This window comes from Misgurnus anguillicaudatus, unplaced genomic scaffold (genome assembly GCF_027580225.2).
Source record: "Misgurnus anguillicaudatus unplaced genomic scaffold, ASM2758022v2 HiC_scaffold_33, whole genome shotgun sequence".
NCBI classification, from domain to species: Eukaryota; Metazoa; Chordata; class Actinopteri; order Cypriniformes; family Cobitidae; genus Misgurnus; species Misgurnus anguillicaudatus.
In genome coordinates, this window is record NW_027395283.1 from 1166149 (window position 1) to 1185075 (window position 18927).

Here is an 18927-nt window from a genome sequence, read left to right on the forward strand (position 1 = left end):
GATACGTACATGATCAGCAGAGAATTCTTCACCCTGTCACCAAGCAGTGGATACGTATATGATCGAGCAAAGATTCTTCACCCTGTCACCAAGCAGCGGATACATTCACATCGGAACTCTCCAGCTAGACTCTTTACATCTATTTCACCCTGCTCTTCAAGCAGCGGATCTCCTCTCTCTCTCTCTGTCTTTGGTGACTTTATTAAAAGAACACATTGCAATTGGATCCTTGTCTGTTTGTTATTTCCTGACAGGGGGAGCAAAGACTGATCAAATCCTTCAGGACTCTAACTTGCACAGAGCCGTTAATTCCTACGATATGGATGGGATTGTTTTTGATGCATACCGTCCCACCGTTTCGCGAGTTTTACGAACTGAATATGAAACCAGAATCGACCCCAAGGCACTGAAGGGGGAGGAACTGGGGGAAACAGAGAATCCCATCACTTATGTTCAAAGACAATTAAAGAGGTGGAAACAAGAGACTGAGGGAGACCCCGAGGGGGAACCTTTAATGACAACACTTTTTAGAAATGCCATAGTGGATGCTATGCCACAGACTGTAAAAAGCAAACTAGAAGATGTGGTAGCTCTAAACTCTAAATCACACAAAGAGTTTTGTGACCATGTGTGTCATGCTGTGGACTTATTCAGAAAAAATGAACAAAAGCTGAAAACGCAAGAGAAAGAACTGCAAAGAAAACTGACACAGTTACAGCTGGAAGAACTTTCAAATAAAAACAAGAGAAAGATTCAAGCTGCAGTACAGAAAGACGAACCTAACCAGATGTCAGTGATGGCTCCTGTGAATTCTCTTCCACCAGCTGTCCAGCAGACTCCGCCCACAACAAACCCTCCTAATGCACACTAGACCCCCGTACCCATCATCAATGTATACGCTCAGCAGCCAGGGCCGATGGGGTGGAAAAGAAATCCACCTCAAGGGGACAGGAGAGGAGCAGGCAGACTTTCTGAAGTATCCTGTTGGGGGTGCGGCGAGAGAGGACATATAAAGAGTGGTTGCCCTAGCAACCCTTGGACTCAGCCCCCGAGGGGAAGAAGGGGGAACAATTGGCAAAGGTCTGTACGAGGTCCGGTGAACCCCTGGGTAGGTAGAAACCAAGATTTTTAGAGATGCCCAGAGAATCCTATTGGGGAGAGACAGTTACCAATTTTAACCACTAATGCAAATCAAGAACCAATTTTACAGGTTGAAGTAGAAGGAAAAAACATACCCATGATGGTAGACACAGGAGCGGTTTATACATGTGTAAATTCAAATTATGCATCACATCTCCCCATGTCTGGCAAATTTGTAAAGACAATAGGATTCTCGGGACAAACACAGTTAATTCCAATGACCGCTCCGATTTGTCTACAAACTAAAAACAACCGTGTGACCTTACCAATCCTGATATCAAACCAGACTCCTATTAATCTTTTAGGAAGAGATGCATTGTGCAAATTAGGTCTTAAAATTTGGTGTTCAGCAGAGGGAGTGTATGTGGACATAAAAGGAACTCAAATGATGATCTCTGAGCCAAAAGCTAATGTGTACTGGTTAGGACAGATAGAGAATGATGTGAAACAAGCATTTGATAAATGGGGTAAATTTATTGAAGCACAGATTCCTGATGCACAAATACCAAAATCACAGTTCCATTGTACAATGATGTATGACCCTTCAAGAAATACAGAACTTGAAACAAAATGGCAGGAAGGAACCAAAGGGCAAAAAATTCAATGGATTTCACATTCTATTATAATAGGTAAACAGGGAGCTGCTATAACTGTAAGTGAGAATGACTTTACAAAGCAATGGTTCAATGTAGCAGATTCTGTACCACATATATCTTTATATGTAGGAAAAAATTGGAAAACAAAAGATATTGGGCCTATGCTAAAAAAGGCTACACAAAGTCAATGGGAAACAACTGACAATCCATTGATTTTTCATTCAGCTGATAAAAATTACATTCAAATACTGTATGGAACTTCTTTGTTAGGTGTTCCTCAGGAAATCATGATTAACAAACAGGAACAAATTCAAATGATGTCAATACCTGAAACAGAGGAGAGTTTTTATACTGAGTTATTACAAGATGTAGAACGACAAGTCCCAACAGAGCTTTGGTCAAAAAATGAAACAGATGTGGGTTTGGTAAAATCAGCCAGCCCAGTCAAAGTAAAGCTTAAGCCAAATGCATGCCTTTATAGGAAAGCACAATACCCGTTACGCCCAGAGGCTGAGTTAGGCATAAAAGATACAATTGAAGGATTAGTGACAGCGGGAGTACTGTTTGAAACAAACAGCTATTGTAACACGCCAATTTATCCTGTAATTAAAGCAAACAAAAATAAATGGCGCCTCGTACATGACCTACGAGCAATAAATGACATAGTAGAGGATAGTCCAGTTGATGTGCCAAATCCACACACTCTGCTAACAAATGTCCCCACTGATGCCAAATACTTTACTGTGATTGATCTATGTTCTGCATTTTTTAGCATACCAGTTGCGGAGGAAAGTAGATATTTGTTTGCATTTACATATGCGGGTAAACAATATTCATATGCAAAATTACCACAGGGTTTTAAGGAATCACCCACAATATTTAATCAGGTACTTAAAGCTGATTTGGAAGATCTCATGATAGACAGCACTTTGCTGCAATACATGGATGATTTGATGATTTGTTCAACCTCACTCGAACAATGCCATAGAGACTCAATAAAGGTACTTACTAAACTAGCTCAAGGAGGTCATAAAGTATCCAAAACCAAACTACAATATTGCCAGCCACAGGTGGAATATTTAGGGCGGTTAATCTCATATGGCACAAAGGCCATAGCGCCAACACACCTAGAAGGCATAAGTAAAGCACCATTGCCACAAAAAGTAGGACAGATGATGACTTTTTTAGGAATGACAGGTTTCAATGCTGATTGGATAGAAGATTATGCAATCAAAACAGCACCATTGAGAGACATAATGAAACAGGCAGGGTTACAAAATCTAAATGCCTCCTTAAGTTGGAATGCAGATGCATTAACAGCATTTGAATTGATTAAACAGGAACTACAAAAATCACCTGTTTTAAGTACACCTGATTATACCAAACCCTTCCACCTGTTTGTTGCCAACAGAGCTAATGGATATGCTTCTGCAGTATTAATGCAAGAAACCTGCAGTGGTAGGAAAAAACAACCAATAGCATACTACAGCACCAAACTAGACAATGTAGCACAAGGATATCCACCTTGTTATCAACAAGGTCTTGCAGCAGTATTTCAGACATATGAAAAAGCATCTACAATAACTATGGGATACCCAGTTATCATATATACTCATCACAAAATTGCAGAATTAATTGAACAAGGGAAGTTTGTTTTGACACAAGCCCGTACTTTGGCATATTCATTGCTACTTACACATCCAGATATTACAATTAAACGGTGTAATACAGTTAATCCTGCAGAGTTAATTCATTTAGCTTATGAAGGTGAGCCACATGAATGTGTTGCTAACTCATTAGCATTCACCAGGTTACGACCTGATCTTGAATCTACTCCAATTACTGAAACGGATGTCACATACTTTGTAGATGGGTCCAGTTTCAGAGATCATTTAGGAATTCACACTGGTTATGCAGTAGTGAAAAAAGAGGGAGATGACTTTGTGCCTGTACTGTCCCAACACTGCACCCAGCCATGTTCTGCTCAATTAGCAGAATTAAAAGCTCTTAAAGCAGCATGTAAATTGGCAAAAGGACAAACAGCAAACATATTTACTGACTCAGCCTATGCACACGGTGTCAGCCACTTTTTTGGGGCAGTATGGAAACAAAGAGGTTTTAAAAGAAGTGATGGAACTCCCATTCAACATGCTGAACAGATAGTTGAATTAATTTCTGCTATGATGTTGCCAAAAAGATTAGCCATTATCAAATGTCAAGCTCACAAAAAAGGCAACAATTTTGTCATCAAAGGTAATAATGCAGCAGATTCAGAGGCTAAAAAGCCTCCGGGTGTCAGGTGGTAATAATAGCTCCAGAAGTTCTTATAGAACCCAATCCAACCATAGATGATATTGCTCGGATTCAGCAACAGGCAGGACCGTATGAGCAATCTATGTGGCACAGAAGAGGGGCTACAAAAGACTCCCAAAACATTTGGCGGTCTCATGAAGGTCACATTGTTGCACCAACCGCACTGTTGAATATTCTAATCCCAGATGCACATGGATTTGATCATTGTGCCAGAGCAGAAGTGATTAGGAAGATTAAAGAACAAGGGTATTGGTCTCCATATTTGTATGCAACAGTAGAGGAATTTTTGTCAACATGTGAAGTGTGTGCTAAATACAATGTCAGAAAAGGAATAACAACACCAATAGGTCATATTCCGGTACCAGAGGGTCCTTTTAAACACTTGGTGATGGATTATGTGGATATGATCAAGAGAGTGCAGGGTAAGAAATATATGCTTGTTGTTATTTGTAGATTTAGACGCTGGGTGGAAGCTGTACCGTCGGCGGACGAAGGAGCTGGGACAGTGATTAAATTTCTGACAAGAGAGGTTATTCCTAGATTCGGAATACCATCAGAAATAAGTTCAGACAATGGATCTGCGTTTATTCAAAAAAACAGTAAAACAAGTACTACAACATTTAAGAATAAAGCAAAGATTGGGATGTGTTTATCATCCACAATCTCAAGGAATGGTAGAAAAAGCCAATGGGATCATCAAAGCAAAACTCAATAAAATATGTGCAAGTACTAAACTTAACTGGGTTGATGCTTTACCTCTAGCACTAATGAGCTATCGCATGCAAACTAACAGAAATACACATCTAACACCGCATGAAATGCTTACAGGTCGACCTATGCCCGCTCCATATTGTAGAGGCCCATACTCGGGTCCTCCATTAGAACAATTGCAAATGGAATTAAGGTCATACATGGAAAAACTAACTGCTATCCATAAGGCTATTTATGTGCAGGAAAACAGAAAGCAGTCGTGTGAGGAGACGGAGACCACATGCCCAATTGCCCCAGGGGACCACGTCTATCTGAGGGTATTCAGGAGGAAATGGAACCAGGCCAGAAGGGAGGGACCCTATAAAGTAGTGACCGCTACCCCAACCGCAGTTCGAGTGGAAGGCAGCAACACGTGGTATCACTTGAACCACTGCACCAAAGCTCATACAGAAAAGCCAGCGACTGGACAGGACAGCCTTGGAACAAACAACCAAGAATCATCGACGGATAAAAGCAATGAGACACAAGGTGTGGCACCAGGAAATGACAATGGACAGAACACATCTGACAACATGCCTGATCATCATATGTTTGTGGCCAATTCATGCTACGGACAACACAACGACACCAACCATACAAGTTCAGAATCACACCACAATGCCATGGACTCCAACACCTGTAACTCCGATTCTGTATCATACTTCCCTGTCATTAAATTCACCTGGAACAGCACAGATAATTAATCACACATCTCGGACATCAATTTCATCGGCCATAACACAGACTTTGAACGATACACCCGTTACATCACCGTCACTTGCAACCACAAAGACTTTTAATCACACCTCATTTCAGCCAACCTCACTTGCACCGACACAAAACCTCAGTCACATGGCCCTGTCATCAACTTTACTACCCTTAACACAAACGCTCAATCACACATCCCAGCAATTGACTTTTGCACACACAAAGGAACCTAGGAACAACACAATTGCGAATACAACTGAACTGACACTGAGTGGAAAACAAAGGAGAAACATTGAGGACGATTACAACATGTATGAAGAAGATACCCAACTAGATATTTTGTGGGAAACGGCACAAAGTAATCAATGGTATGAATGGGCAACCTTTACAGCAACAGACATACAAGGAAAAAACTGCCTATTTTGTTCTAAATCACCTGAAAGCCAAGTAATAATAGTACCAAATCCATTTGATTTTGAGAAATGTGCCGAGATGAATAGACTCTATTGTGATATGAAAATGCTTAAACCTACTTGTCCAGCAGAATGTTTGGGTTTTCTAAGTAATGCCAAAGACAGACTTATGTATCGACACATACGACTATTAGCAGCTAGATGTAAAGGTATTGATATATCCAAAATTATGCAAATACAAAATAATCAAAAATAGAGATTCCACAATGGTACACCATAGATTATAGTAAGGAATATGAGTGCTTTGTAAAAACCACAGGGGAAATTAATATGGGACAATTTAAAGGAAAATGCAAAGTAATTTGGACCATAGATAAAACAAAACTTCGACAGGCTGGCGATTCCTTAGATTTCCACCCTATTAGGTCATCAGGAATAAGAAAGGGAAAGAAAATAGTTCCAGAAAAAACCTGTGAAAATCAAACTATAACATTACCTGATGCGGATACCTATAAAGATCAAACACAAGCGATAGCAGATTTTTTCTGGGTTTGTGGCCATAGAAAACTTTTACCGTCTTTGCCAATAGGATGGAAAGGAAAATGTACAAGAGTACGACTAATACAGGAAATTCAAATAATAGAATGGGATTTTGATAATAAGTTGGAGAAAAAAGACACAAGTAACCATAGAGTTAAGAGAAGTTACGAACCCGATCCTAAAGTATATTTAGACCCAATAGGTCAACCAAGAGGGGTACCAAATCAATTTAAGGCTAGAGATGAAGTGAAATCAGGTTTTGAATCAATATTTATTTGGATTTCACAAAATAAAAATACAGAATGGATAAATTACATATATTATAATCAGCAAAGATTCATTAATCACACCAATGAGGCGTTGATGTCGTTAGGAGAACAACTAGATGCAACAAGTAAAATGACATGGCAGAATAGACTTGCTCTAAATTGGATATTATCAGATAAAAATGGAGTGTGTATTTTATTTGGACATCAATGTTGTACATTTATCCCTAATAATACCTCACCAGAAGGTACATTTACAAAAGCCATGGCGAAACTCAAAGACTTACAAATGGAAATGGAAAACAATGCAGGAAGGGACGAGAAAATATGGGACTGGTTCGATTTAAAACTAGGAGCATGGGGAGCTTGGTTCGCAAAATTAGGTATATTCTTGGGAGTAGCAAGCAGCATTGGAGGACTATTATTTTGTTGTGTAATACCCTTATTAAAAGTCTTCATTATCAAAGCCACAGTTAAACAAATGGAAGTGCTGAAATATCAAGATGATAGGAAATTGAAATCGCAGAATAATCAATCTGTATATTATCAAGATCTGCTTTACAAGACAGTAATGAATTTACAACTAGTAAATGAGAATTCAAGCACCTCTGATGAGGATGGAGACGAAGATTAAAAAAAAAAAAAAGGTTTTCTTGATATGAAGAATTATTATGCATGTTTTACTCAATTGTATTATTGGTTATTTCCATTTACTAGTTTTATTTGAATTAATTACATTTATGTGTGTATTATACAATCTTTACTTAGTGTATTATTGGTTATTTCATTTACTAGTTTTATTTGAATTAATTACATTTATGTGTGTATTATGCAATCTTTACTTAGTGTATTATTGGTTATTTCATTTACTAGTTTTATTTGAATTAATTACATTTATGTGTGTATTATGCAATCTTTACTTAGTGTATTATTGGTTATTTCATTTACTAGTTTTATTTGAATTAATTACATTTATGTGTGTATTATGCAATCTTTACTTAGTGTATAATTGGTTATTTCATTTACTAGTTTTTTTTTTAATTAATTACATTTATGTGTGTATTATGCAATCTTTACTTAGTGTATTATTGGTTATTTCCATTTACTAGTTTTATTTGAATTAATTACATTTATGTGTGTATTATGCAATCTTTACTTAGTTTATTATTGGTTATTTACATTTACTTGTTTTATTTGGAATACTTTACTTTCATTTGTGTTGCAATCTTTACTTAGTATATTAGTGGCTCACATTTTCTTATGTTATTTGAGTTAATCTACATTTATTTGTGTTTATTATGCCATCTTTACCTAGTTTTATTATGGGTTATTTTTATTTACTTTGTTTATTTGAATCAATTTACATTTTATTATTGGTTATTTTTATTTACTTTGTTTGTTTGAATCAATTTACATTTATACTTGTTTATTATACTTAATTTTTACTTTTTATGATTCAATTCAGTATCAATTAGTTATATTTACTCTTTTTGAATTTGAACATTAATCTTTAACATTTATTTTGTGTTTATTATGCATACTTTACTTTTGTTTTTATTATTTACTTGGATTCATTAACGTTGACTTTACATTTACGATGTTTTCATATACTCTACATAACTATAATGATAACTGTAAGCGCAAAACCAATTGCGCACAAACTGTTTAGGGCTTAAGTTCTTTTACTTTTACATTCAAGACAAAATAAGAATGGAAAGACGTTTGTTCTTAATGTCCATAGTTTGAAGTGCTGTGGCATAATTGGGTAATTGGTAATGTATAGTGGCTTTCTTTAGCCACAAGATAGTAATAGGGGAGACACTGAATTATGAAACAGCACTCCGGATTAAAATAAATAAACAGGAAAACTGAGGCTAGGTAAGCCTCAGAGCGGGGATTATGAAGTAGTTTATTTTAATCTTTAAATGTGCATCATGAGTTTACCATTATAATCCATCTGTGTGGTGTCTTATGTGTCAGGAGTTTTAAAAGCCATCTGTGTGGATTTAAGAAAAGATGTGTGCATTCATGTCGGGCACAAAGGGAATAGCCCAGGGTCAAATAGGTCATGGGAAGGAGCCACGGGTCTAAGGAATGTCATGTGGTTCTTTAGATTACAAATCCTATATTTGTTCTAAGCATGTTCTAAGCATAGAGGGGAGGGACCCAAAAGTATATAAATATCAGCCATGGTGCCAGAAGAAGCCAGTGGATCTTGCAAGATCTCCTCACGGCTTTATTTCGCTAACAATAAAGTCCATCTTTGAAATCAAAACCTAAGACTGAAGATCTTTTCATTGGAAGAAAAAGAAAACCACAACATTATCTCCAACGTCTGCCGCACAGCATTCTTCCATCTTAGAAATATCTCAAAAATACCCCATATGCTGTCCGCATCAGATGCAGAAAAGCTTATCCATGCTTTTATGACCTCTAGAATAGACTATTGTAACTCGTTACTCGGGGGATGCCATGCAAATCAGGTAAACAAGCTACAGCTGGTTCAAAACGCCGCCGCAAGAGTGCTTACTCGATCTAAAAAGTATGACCACATCAGTCCAATTCTGGCATCTTTACACTGGCTACCAGTTAAATATCGCATACAATTTAAAATATTACTAATCACCTACAAAGCCTTAAATGGCCTAGCGCCCTCGTATATTAAAGAACTACTATCAGAATACAATCCATCACGTAAACTGCGCTCACAAAATTCTGGTCACTTAATTATCCCTAGAATATCAAAAGTGTCTAAAGGTGGTAGATCCTTTTCCTACTTAGCCCCTAAGCTCTGGAATGATTTACCAAATAATGTTCGAGTATCAGACACAGCCGATCAATTTAAATCTAAACTTAAGACATTCTTCTTTAACAAAGCATTCACATAAAATGTCTCATATGGGTAATATGCTATTGCCGCAATAGTTAGCCTGTCTGGAACCGAGCTAACTTAAACCACTATAATGTATGACACTTGCATTACATGCGAACGGCCCCTACGCTAATAGAACTCTGTTTTTGTCTCCCTGTCTCGACCCGGAGGACAATGAGACAAACAGACCCAGTTCCTGTTGCTGTGAAGGTCATCGCACCACTGATCTACTGGCTGTCCTTCAACGTGACGACCAGCCGATGCCCGACCAACGACCACCGGCTAAACCAGTTTAATCCGCTTACCCGCCGCCTATCCCTACCGTATCTATATAAATATAAATATATATTAATTCCTCCCAAGGGTTTTTGTCCTTCTAGGAGTTTTTTCCTATTGGGTTTTTTTCCTAGGGGTTTTTTTTCGTCCCAGGGAGAGTCAGCCAACTTTGGCTTAACTTAGCACTTTACTGTATAAGTTACAATATTAATATGCACGCTTGTACGGTTTAACCTTAGCCGCTATATTCTACTTCTTATATTATCTATTGATTTTCTGTGTTCTCCTCTACATCTTCTCATGTAAAGCTGCTTTGCAACAATTAACACTTGTGAAAAGCGCTATATAAATAAAATTGAATTGAATTAAATTGAATATTATTTACATAACAAGCAAAAAGTCAATAAAGAAAACAGTTGTTGTTTAAAACATTGTGTGAACATTAAAACATGACATTGTCATAACGTTTGAAAATGGTAGAATGTAACATTCATCTAACATTCAGAACACAGAAACATTCTTAGAAAATCAAGAAAACTGGACACTTTTTATATTGGCAGAATGTTGGGAACTTTCTTGAGATTGTCTGCTGATTTATTTACAACATTAAGAAAATGACTTTTGTTAGAAAAGATTCTGCCAAAGTAAGAGTTCAAAATAAAATCATAAAATAATTAAAGGTGCAATTTGTAAGATATTTGCAGTAAAATGTCCAAAAACCACTAGGCCAGTGTTATATATTTTGTCCAGCTGATTACTATCAATATCTGTAATGTTTTCAACTACTTGTAAATCGTGAGAAAATTTCCATTCAAACATTGACACGGGGCAGTGCAGTCTCATGTCAATGACGTTAATATCCATGTGACCCTTAGTCACTGCCTTTACTGACGTAAACCACGTGACAACACTGGTCGAGTTCGAAAAAATAAAATGGCGGCCAAGGAAGCGACTGGAGCAAAAATTTAGTGTAAATAAACGTATATTTTCACTTTTTACACATTTTAATTGCATTTCTAGCGAGAAATTAGTCTTGTAGTTTTCAAATATGTGATTAGTTATCACAAAGGCGCTCTCACTGCCTTGAGTTTTCGGACGCAGCCAGTGTCGTGGACAAATGCGGAACTATGCGATAGCGCCTGTCGGGCTACGCGCTTGCTTATGAACTTATGGATTACTCTTTACCGCTGGTTGTGTCAGCTCCTGTAAGCGTACGGGCCAACCAAACGACCCAAGAAGAGTTTGGAACAAAACGAGAGAGGATCAATTTGTTGTTGCATCTGGATGGAGAGAGCTTCACGACAACATTTAACTAGACCGAGATTCTGATCCTGCTTGTGTTTTACGCGATGGGTGAGTTGTTTTGATTCGTAACCCTTCAAAAAACGTATGCTATTATATTGATCACAACATTAGTGTGAAGATTGTAATCAGCGCGTCTTCCCGCGGACGATATGCACATCAAAAGGTATTGTACAGCAATATAAATGTTCCTTTTAAGACACTTCACAATAAGATTTGTACTGTCAATACATTATGTGAAAAATCATTATAGATTGTAAGTTGAAAACTTAATTCTGAGCTGTGTTAACCATCAATTTTGGACTAATACTGTAATATCTATGACTGAAAATTTCGTTCTGAACATCACATATAAACTTACATAATGAAATAAACGATGTCATCAAACGCAACATTTATAAGACTTGATTAACTTATCCATCAACGTGATTTCTCGTTCTCGTCTGATTGATGGCCATCAGCGGTTGAGTTAAAGACTACAAATCCAATAATTCCACGCTGCTTCAGAGCGTCAGTAAACAACATCATTGTTATTGTTTGATCTGGGGCCATCTAGCGGCGCAAATAATACAAACTGCATCTTTAAATTAATTGTATTAAAGCAACACAATTGCACTGTTGTGCTTTTAAACCTCATGGGGGAGCGGTAAGCCAATCTTCCATGGAAAACTACATAGTGTTGCTTTAATATGTAAACAGTCATGTGATTGTTGTTAGTTTTACTTACTGGAGTTTTTTGGTTTCTTTAATCAGAGGCTGCAGTCTCACAAGAACTTCATCTGCTGTATTTTTATCTCCAATAAATTTATTTAGATTAAGTTCATCCAAATGCTGCTCAGACGTCAACAACACAAAAACTAAAGCTGCCCACTGTGAAGAGGAGAGTTTGGTCTTTCCTAATGATGAAGATCTCACATAATCTTGAATCTCCTGCAGCAGTGAATCATCACCCAGTTCATTCAGACAGTGAATCAGATTGATGGATTTCTCTGGAGACAGATTTTCATTCATCTTCTGTTTAATGTACTCAACAGTTTCCTCTTTCTTGTAGGAGCATCTTCTCATCTGTGTCAGTAGATCCTGTAAGAGAATCTGATTGGACTCCAGTGAAAGACCCAGAAGAAAACGCAGGAAAAGATCCAGATGTCCATTCTTACTCTGTAAAGATTCATCTACAGCTCGCTGATGTAACTCAGATAATGAATCCTGTTCTGATAATAAACGTTTCAATATGCCCAAAATTTTAGAAAACCAACCTGGTTCAGGATCAAACACATTTCTGTTGTTGTTTGTGGAGGAAAGGTGAGCATAAAGAGATGCTAGATGTTCCTGGATGCTGAGATGAACAAAGCAGTAAACTTTCCCCTGATACAAACCAAACTCTTGTCTGAAGATCTGAGTACACAATCCTGAGTACACTGATGCTTCTGCTACATCAATGCCACACTCTCTCAGGTCTTCATCATAGAAGATCAGATTACCTTTCACAAGCTGCTTAAAAGCCAGTTTCCCCAGTTTGAAGATCATGTCTTCATCTTTCTTGTCATAGTCCTTCTGATGTTTGATGTTTGTCTGAATGATCAGGAAGTGTGTGTACATTTGAGTGAGAGTCTTGGGGATCTCTTGACTCTCTGCTTCACTCAACATTCTCTCTAGAACAGTGACTGAAATCCAGCAGAAGACTGGGATGTGACACATGATGTAGAGACTCCTGGATGACTTCAGGTGTGAGATGATTTGATCAGACAGCCTCTCATCACTGATTCTCTTCCTGAAGTATTCCTCCTTCTGTGGATCAGTGAAGCCTCGTACCTCTGTGACTCGATCAACACACTCAGAGGGGATGAGATCAGCTGCTGCTGGTCTGGAGGTGATCCAGATGAGAGCAGAAGGAAACAGATTCCCCTTGATGAGGTTTGTCAGCATCACGTCCACTGAGGTTGATTCACTTACATCACAAAACTTCTCTTTGCTTTTAAAATCCAGAGACAGACGACACTCATCCAAACCATCAAAGATGAACAACACTTTATATTTATCACTGAAGATTTCCATTTCTTTTGTTTGTGGGAAGAAAAGATGAAGAAGATCTAAAAGACTGAGTGTTTTGTCCTTCATCAAATTGATCTCTCTGAAAGGAAGTGGAAATATGAGGTGGACGTCCTGATTCTCTTTCTCTTCAGCCCAGTCCAGAATGAACTTCTGTACAGAGACTGTTTTTCCAATGCCAGCGACTCCCTTTGTCAGCACACTTCTGATGTGTTTGTCTTGTTCAGGTAAAGGTTTAAAGATGTCATTACATTTGATTGGTGTCTCCTCTGTTGTTGTTCTTCTGGATTGTGTCTCAATCTGTCTCACCTCATGTTCATTACTGATCTCTACACTTTCACTCTCTGTGATGTAGAGCTCTGTGTAGATCTCATTCAGTAGTGTTGGGTTTCTCTTATTTGACGTTACCTCATACAAACACTCAAACTTCTTCCTCAGATTTGATCTGAATGTGTTCAGGACTTCAGCAAGATCCGACTCATGGCTGTAAAATATAAATATCAGATTATTACACAAATATAAAAAAAATGCATGCACCAAAATTACTTTTTGTAGCATACAACACATGACATATAATTAGAGCTTATGAAATGTTTAATTTATTTAATAAATTCAAAAAATAACATTTCACCTGAAATGAGGACTCATGTTTTCATTGCAGTCTTGTAGTTGACTCTCAATGTTCTTTCCCTTACAGTCGAGTTCGGTTACATTTGGTCTGGGCAGCAGAATTAAGAATCAAGAATCAGAAACATTATTATTATCTGTTTCTCATTTATCACATTGAATTTCTCATTACTTTAAAATGTTTACTATGTAGTGAATGTAATGTAATAACAGAGCTTATTCAAGATCTTTTCGTTGACATTGAGTTAGTTGAACTTAAGTGCTTGCACAGATGTGGTTGTGTGTGAACAGTTTGTTTCACAGATCTCTGAATGAATCCATTATATTTCATGTACCTCTTTACAAATGTTTTTACAATAATTTCTTAAACCCATAACAAAATATATAGAGCCAGATTTACTAAACAGGGCAAATTAGTGTGCAAGCACAATTCCAAAATAGCACCAATGGGAGTGGTAATATATCTGTAGGTTATTTACTAAAAAAACGCAAAATAACTAACACAGGCGCAACAGCTGATTTCCACAATGACCAACACAATCTACTTAGAGCAGCGCAAATCAGTTTAGGGTCGCAAACAATCAGAGCTGATGAGTTAAAGGGACAATAAGGATTTTCCCCCATCTAGTGGTGAAATTGTATTTTGCATTCAAACGAATAGTGCTCTCTAGCGCCTCGCTTTTCCAAATGTGTGTTGCAACTATGGTAGCCATTATGTAATCACTGATCTCTTTGTCCATTTCAGCTGGTTCACGTGTTCTGAATGAAAACGTGTTGTGGAAACGCGTTGGTAGGCTAGTGCTTTTTGTCCCTCTCTGCTATTATAGTTTATCAATATGGTGGAACGACATGGAAGCCTCCTTGGACTTAACCGTTCAATGTAAGTAAAGAGAAGAAATTCTAAGCTTACAAAGAAAAGTCAGATCACTGTGTCACGGCCGGCTCGTTCTCGACCGTAACATAAAATAGGTTCACACTTGCACAGATGATTTCACTTGCAAGACAAATTTATTAAAGTAAAAATGAAACCATTACAAAGAATATAGTAATGTCTAGGGGCTTAAACAATACAAAATAATAATCCAAAAAGGTAAGGAATGTTGTTAAATGTGAAACAGAAGAAAATGCAGGAGTACAGATGACTTCTCTGGAGACTGCCATCCCCAGAGAAAGTAACAAGAGATGCATCAGTCCATCATTTATTCGCTCCCCAATCAGGCAATGTAGTCAGGCAACAGGGGTGTGCAATCAACCACACGCTTCCAAGAGATTCTGCCACCAGCAGGAAAGGAAAGGGAGCACAAGGTCGTAACACCTCCCTCCAAAAAAAAGATTTGGCAACGAATCTAAAAAAAAGAAAGAGAATCAAATCCCATCCAGAAGAACAAGACAGTAAACTAGAAAATGCACTTCCAGAGGAACCGCAAAAGTGTGCTTGCTCTGGTGCGGTCACTAACTTGATTTGTGAAATGTAAAATTTTAAAATGTTTTTTATCTTGTGCATTATCACATTGGAGTCCCAAGTTCATGTTCAAAGTTTGGTTTCAATTAGAGATGTTCCGATCGCCGATCAGTGCCGATCACAGAATGGAAGTGGAATGTGAATCTTTCATCTATAATCTAGCAGAGTTTGCACTATTTGTAGAAATGAAACTAACTATATATTAGGTATATTATTGTTTTAATAGAGAATCAAATAAATAAGCACAACAAATATTTCTTCTTCCAAAGAGAAATGTGCCTTTAAAAAGGTTTATGTCTGTTAAAAGTAATTAAAATAAAACACTTCACAGTCTTTTTTTTTTACTGTATGAATGAAATATACACGCATTTGTATGAAGTACAACAGTTCTTCACTGATGAATGAACAGAGAGTAATTTTATTGAGAGATGAATTAGGATACTGTAGCTTTAAGACGTGAGAGAGGTCACTCCGTTCACATGCACTGATGACTTCTGTGTATGCGTGCGGCGGGTGTCCGCAAACAAGAGCAGCTGTGAGGAAAATGGAGGTTTAAACCTTCAAAACTTTAAAACAAATGCAAATAAACTTTCGGCATGAGGATGCAATTGTCCGCGATCGATATGTGCTGTATACGCTGTTTGATAGGGATGTGAAGACGCATCGCGCTGAGCAGCCATATCACCCTGTAGCCCAAGACAGCTTGCCCACTGAAGCTAAGCAGGGCTGAGCCTGGTCAGTACTTGGATGGGAGACCACCTGGGAAAACCAGGTTGCTGCTGGTAGTGGTGTTAGTGAGACCAGCAGGGGGTGCTCACCCTGTGGTCTGTGTGGGTCCTAACACCCCAGTATAGTGATGGGGACACTATACTGTCAAAAAAGCACCGTCCTTCGGATGAGACGTTAAACCAAGGTCCTGACTCTCTGTGGTCATTAAAAATCCCAGGATGTCCTTCGAAAAGAGTAGGGGTGTGCCCCGGCATCCTGGCCAAACTTGCCCATTGGCCTACTAATCATCCCTCATACTAATTGGCGATATCACTCGGTCTCCTCTCCACTAATAAGCTGGTGTGTGGTGAGCGGTCTGGCGCAATATGGCTGCCGTCGCATCATCCAGGTGGATGCTGCACATTGGTGGTGGTTGAGGAGATTCCCCTGTTCATATGTAAAGCGCTTTGAGTACTGAGAAAAGCGCTATATAAATGTAAGGAATTATTATTATTATTATTATGAGGACCGGAGCGCATCCTCAATGATAATACGCATATCTCTGTAAAGGCAGAGAGAGAAATCCAGATCTGCACGTCACACATGAGCAACGGGTTACAAAATGCTCGCACTGTGTAAAACGGTCTCTAATTGCAGCCGCATCAGGAACGCTATGATGACAAAAGTAAACAAAAAGATCGGCTCATGAGATCGGCAATTTTAGCGAGTGCCGATCGCGTCATTTAATGCCGTTATCGGACGATTACGATCGGTGGCCGATCGATCGGAGCATCCTTAGTTTCAATACATGAAAGCATCAGATAAAGCTCTTATATACACTGACATGTAACATGTTTACTTAAAACTAGGGATGGGCACGGATATTCGAATATTCGAATATTCGATCGGCAATAATAATTCGAATTTAAAAAATGCTATTCGAATGTTTGTTTGTTTTTAATGTGCCACCAAAGGGTTACGACTTATTTAATGTTTTTTCACTTCATATATACTCTTTTACAGACTTAAATGCAAGATATACATGAACATTAATTCGTATATATTTCCGATTGTTTGGCAATGCAGATTGCAGACGAATTTAAGTTTTTTTTCTTTTATCTCTGGGTTTGGCCGCGCCGCGCCATATTTGGCAACTGGTTCAGTGAGGGCTCACGTGTTATTAAACGTGCTTCTCCGCCGCCCGCATCAACACATCATGAGAGATTTGTAAGCTTTCTGTTATAAAGTCTACTTTATTTTGTTAATAACGAGACAGACACGGAGAACGAAATGAAACGGAGAACATTTATAATATGCGGTGCTCTTTCAAAAATGAACCGGATAACTGCACATGGCTGTTTAAAAGCAAAGCTCCGTCTTTGTGAAATCTTGTTAAATTAAGCTAACGTTAGTAACTTTGCACAGTCAACAATAATCTATCGAGCCAGCTTACGTTATTTGTAAAATAATGTTAAATACAGATATTCAATCTTGTTCAATCCGTCTGTTGTTTTTATCCGATAACCATCATCACGTGCAACACGAGGAAGAGTTTTCTCTGCCGCAGCACCGGCATTATCTAGTCAGAAGAACGGGCTTTCACCGAAGCAGGTAGGGTAAAGATGGTTTCTTTATTCACAAATACATGTCAAACTAAACTGAGAAGATATTTATATGTTGACTGAGCAGTCGGTTATGTAGATGCGTTTTTTCGTTTGCTCCGGGCTCTTATTTGGAGTCTGTTTAAGGGTTTAAATGATGATAGCCTACTTTGTCAAGTCCTCAAACTTTAAACTTCGCAAGTCCTCAAACTTCGCTTAGATTTGGGGTTAATGTATAATATTTGGTATAATATAATGTATGTAAGATCCAACAGTAATGAATTCATACTAACGACCGACTTGAAACTAAGGGTTTGACTGACTCAGACTTCGCTCCGCATGGGGTTTTAACGCCTTTTTTTCTGTAGGATATTTTTTAAGAAGAATTTAAAATATATATATACAAGTTACAATGTTTTCAACTTAAAAATACATACAAACACATACATACAGAATATAAGTTTAGCTTGTTGTGGATATTTCCTAATTATAAGCCTTCTGTGAAATTATGACAAAATGAAAAATACAAAAGACGCATGTCTTAATTAACATAATTTAAATAAACGAATATTCGAATATTCGTTTTTTATGAGCTTAAATATTCGAATAGTAAATTACTGGAAAATGCCCATCCCTACTTAAAACATAAGCATTGGACTCTGACATAACATTAGTTTGTGTCCATTGAAACCCGTCATTACTTCCGCTTATGATTAAATGACAGGAGAGGGACTCGTCCACAGACTATACCCTCAGTAATCTGAAGAGAAGCGGTCAAAAATGGACAAAAAGAGACGGATTTAAATACCAGGTGTAAACGTGATGTGTCTCTCTCGTCCACTTGTGATCCGATCGATGAAAACGCATCTTAATACCAAGTGTAACAGCCCCTGGGATATTTTTCCTCGCGTTGATGAAAAAGGAGTGTCTAAGCTACGTTTATGGTTGCTTGTTGTATGTGATTTTAAGCGGACATATGATGAAAATCAGACTTTTTCCATGTTTAACATAAATCTGTGTGCTTTGACGGATCACAGGCAAAGGACATTGCAAATTGTTCATTTTTTGCATTGCTTTTGCTTTGTAGCTACTGGAAGCCATGTTAACCTTGGCATGACACGGCCGGGCCACCGTACGAGTTCAAACGCGTTCCGAATGGGGGGGGGGGCTAGAAAGTAATATTCAGTTGGTTGTCATATAGAATTTTACCGCTAGATGGGAGTAGATCCTACACAGTGGAACTTTAAGATAATCTTAAAAACATGAGACTTAAAGGTGCAGTGTGTACATTTTAGCTGCATCTA

The 18927-nt window shown here is 37.9% G+C and overlaps 1 protein-coding gene across 4 annotated transcripts in view; it reads right to left on the reverse strand.

The window, feature by feature from the left end:
* LOC141363258 (protein NLRC3-like) overlaps positions 1-18927 on the reverse strand; it is a 173546-nt gene that overhangs the window by 127827 nt on the left and 26792 nt on the right. For all 4 annotated transcript variants that reach the window (XR_012368799.1, XR_012368798.1, XR_012368797.1 and 1 more), the window contains 2 exons: positions 13857-13943; positions 11904-13709 (listed from right to left, as the gene is read on the reverse strand). Coding sequence is in view for 1 of the 4 variants with exons in the window: in XM_073865864.1 (XP_073721965.1) it covers positions 11904-13709; positions 13857-13943 (1893 nt within the window). In the remaining 3 variants the exon portion in view is untranslated. The remainder of the gene's footprint in view (positions 1-11903; positions 13710-13856; positions 13944-18927) is intronic.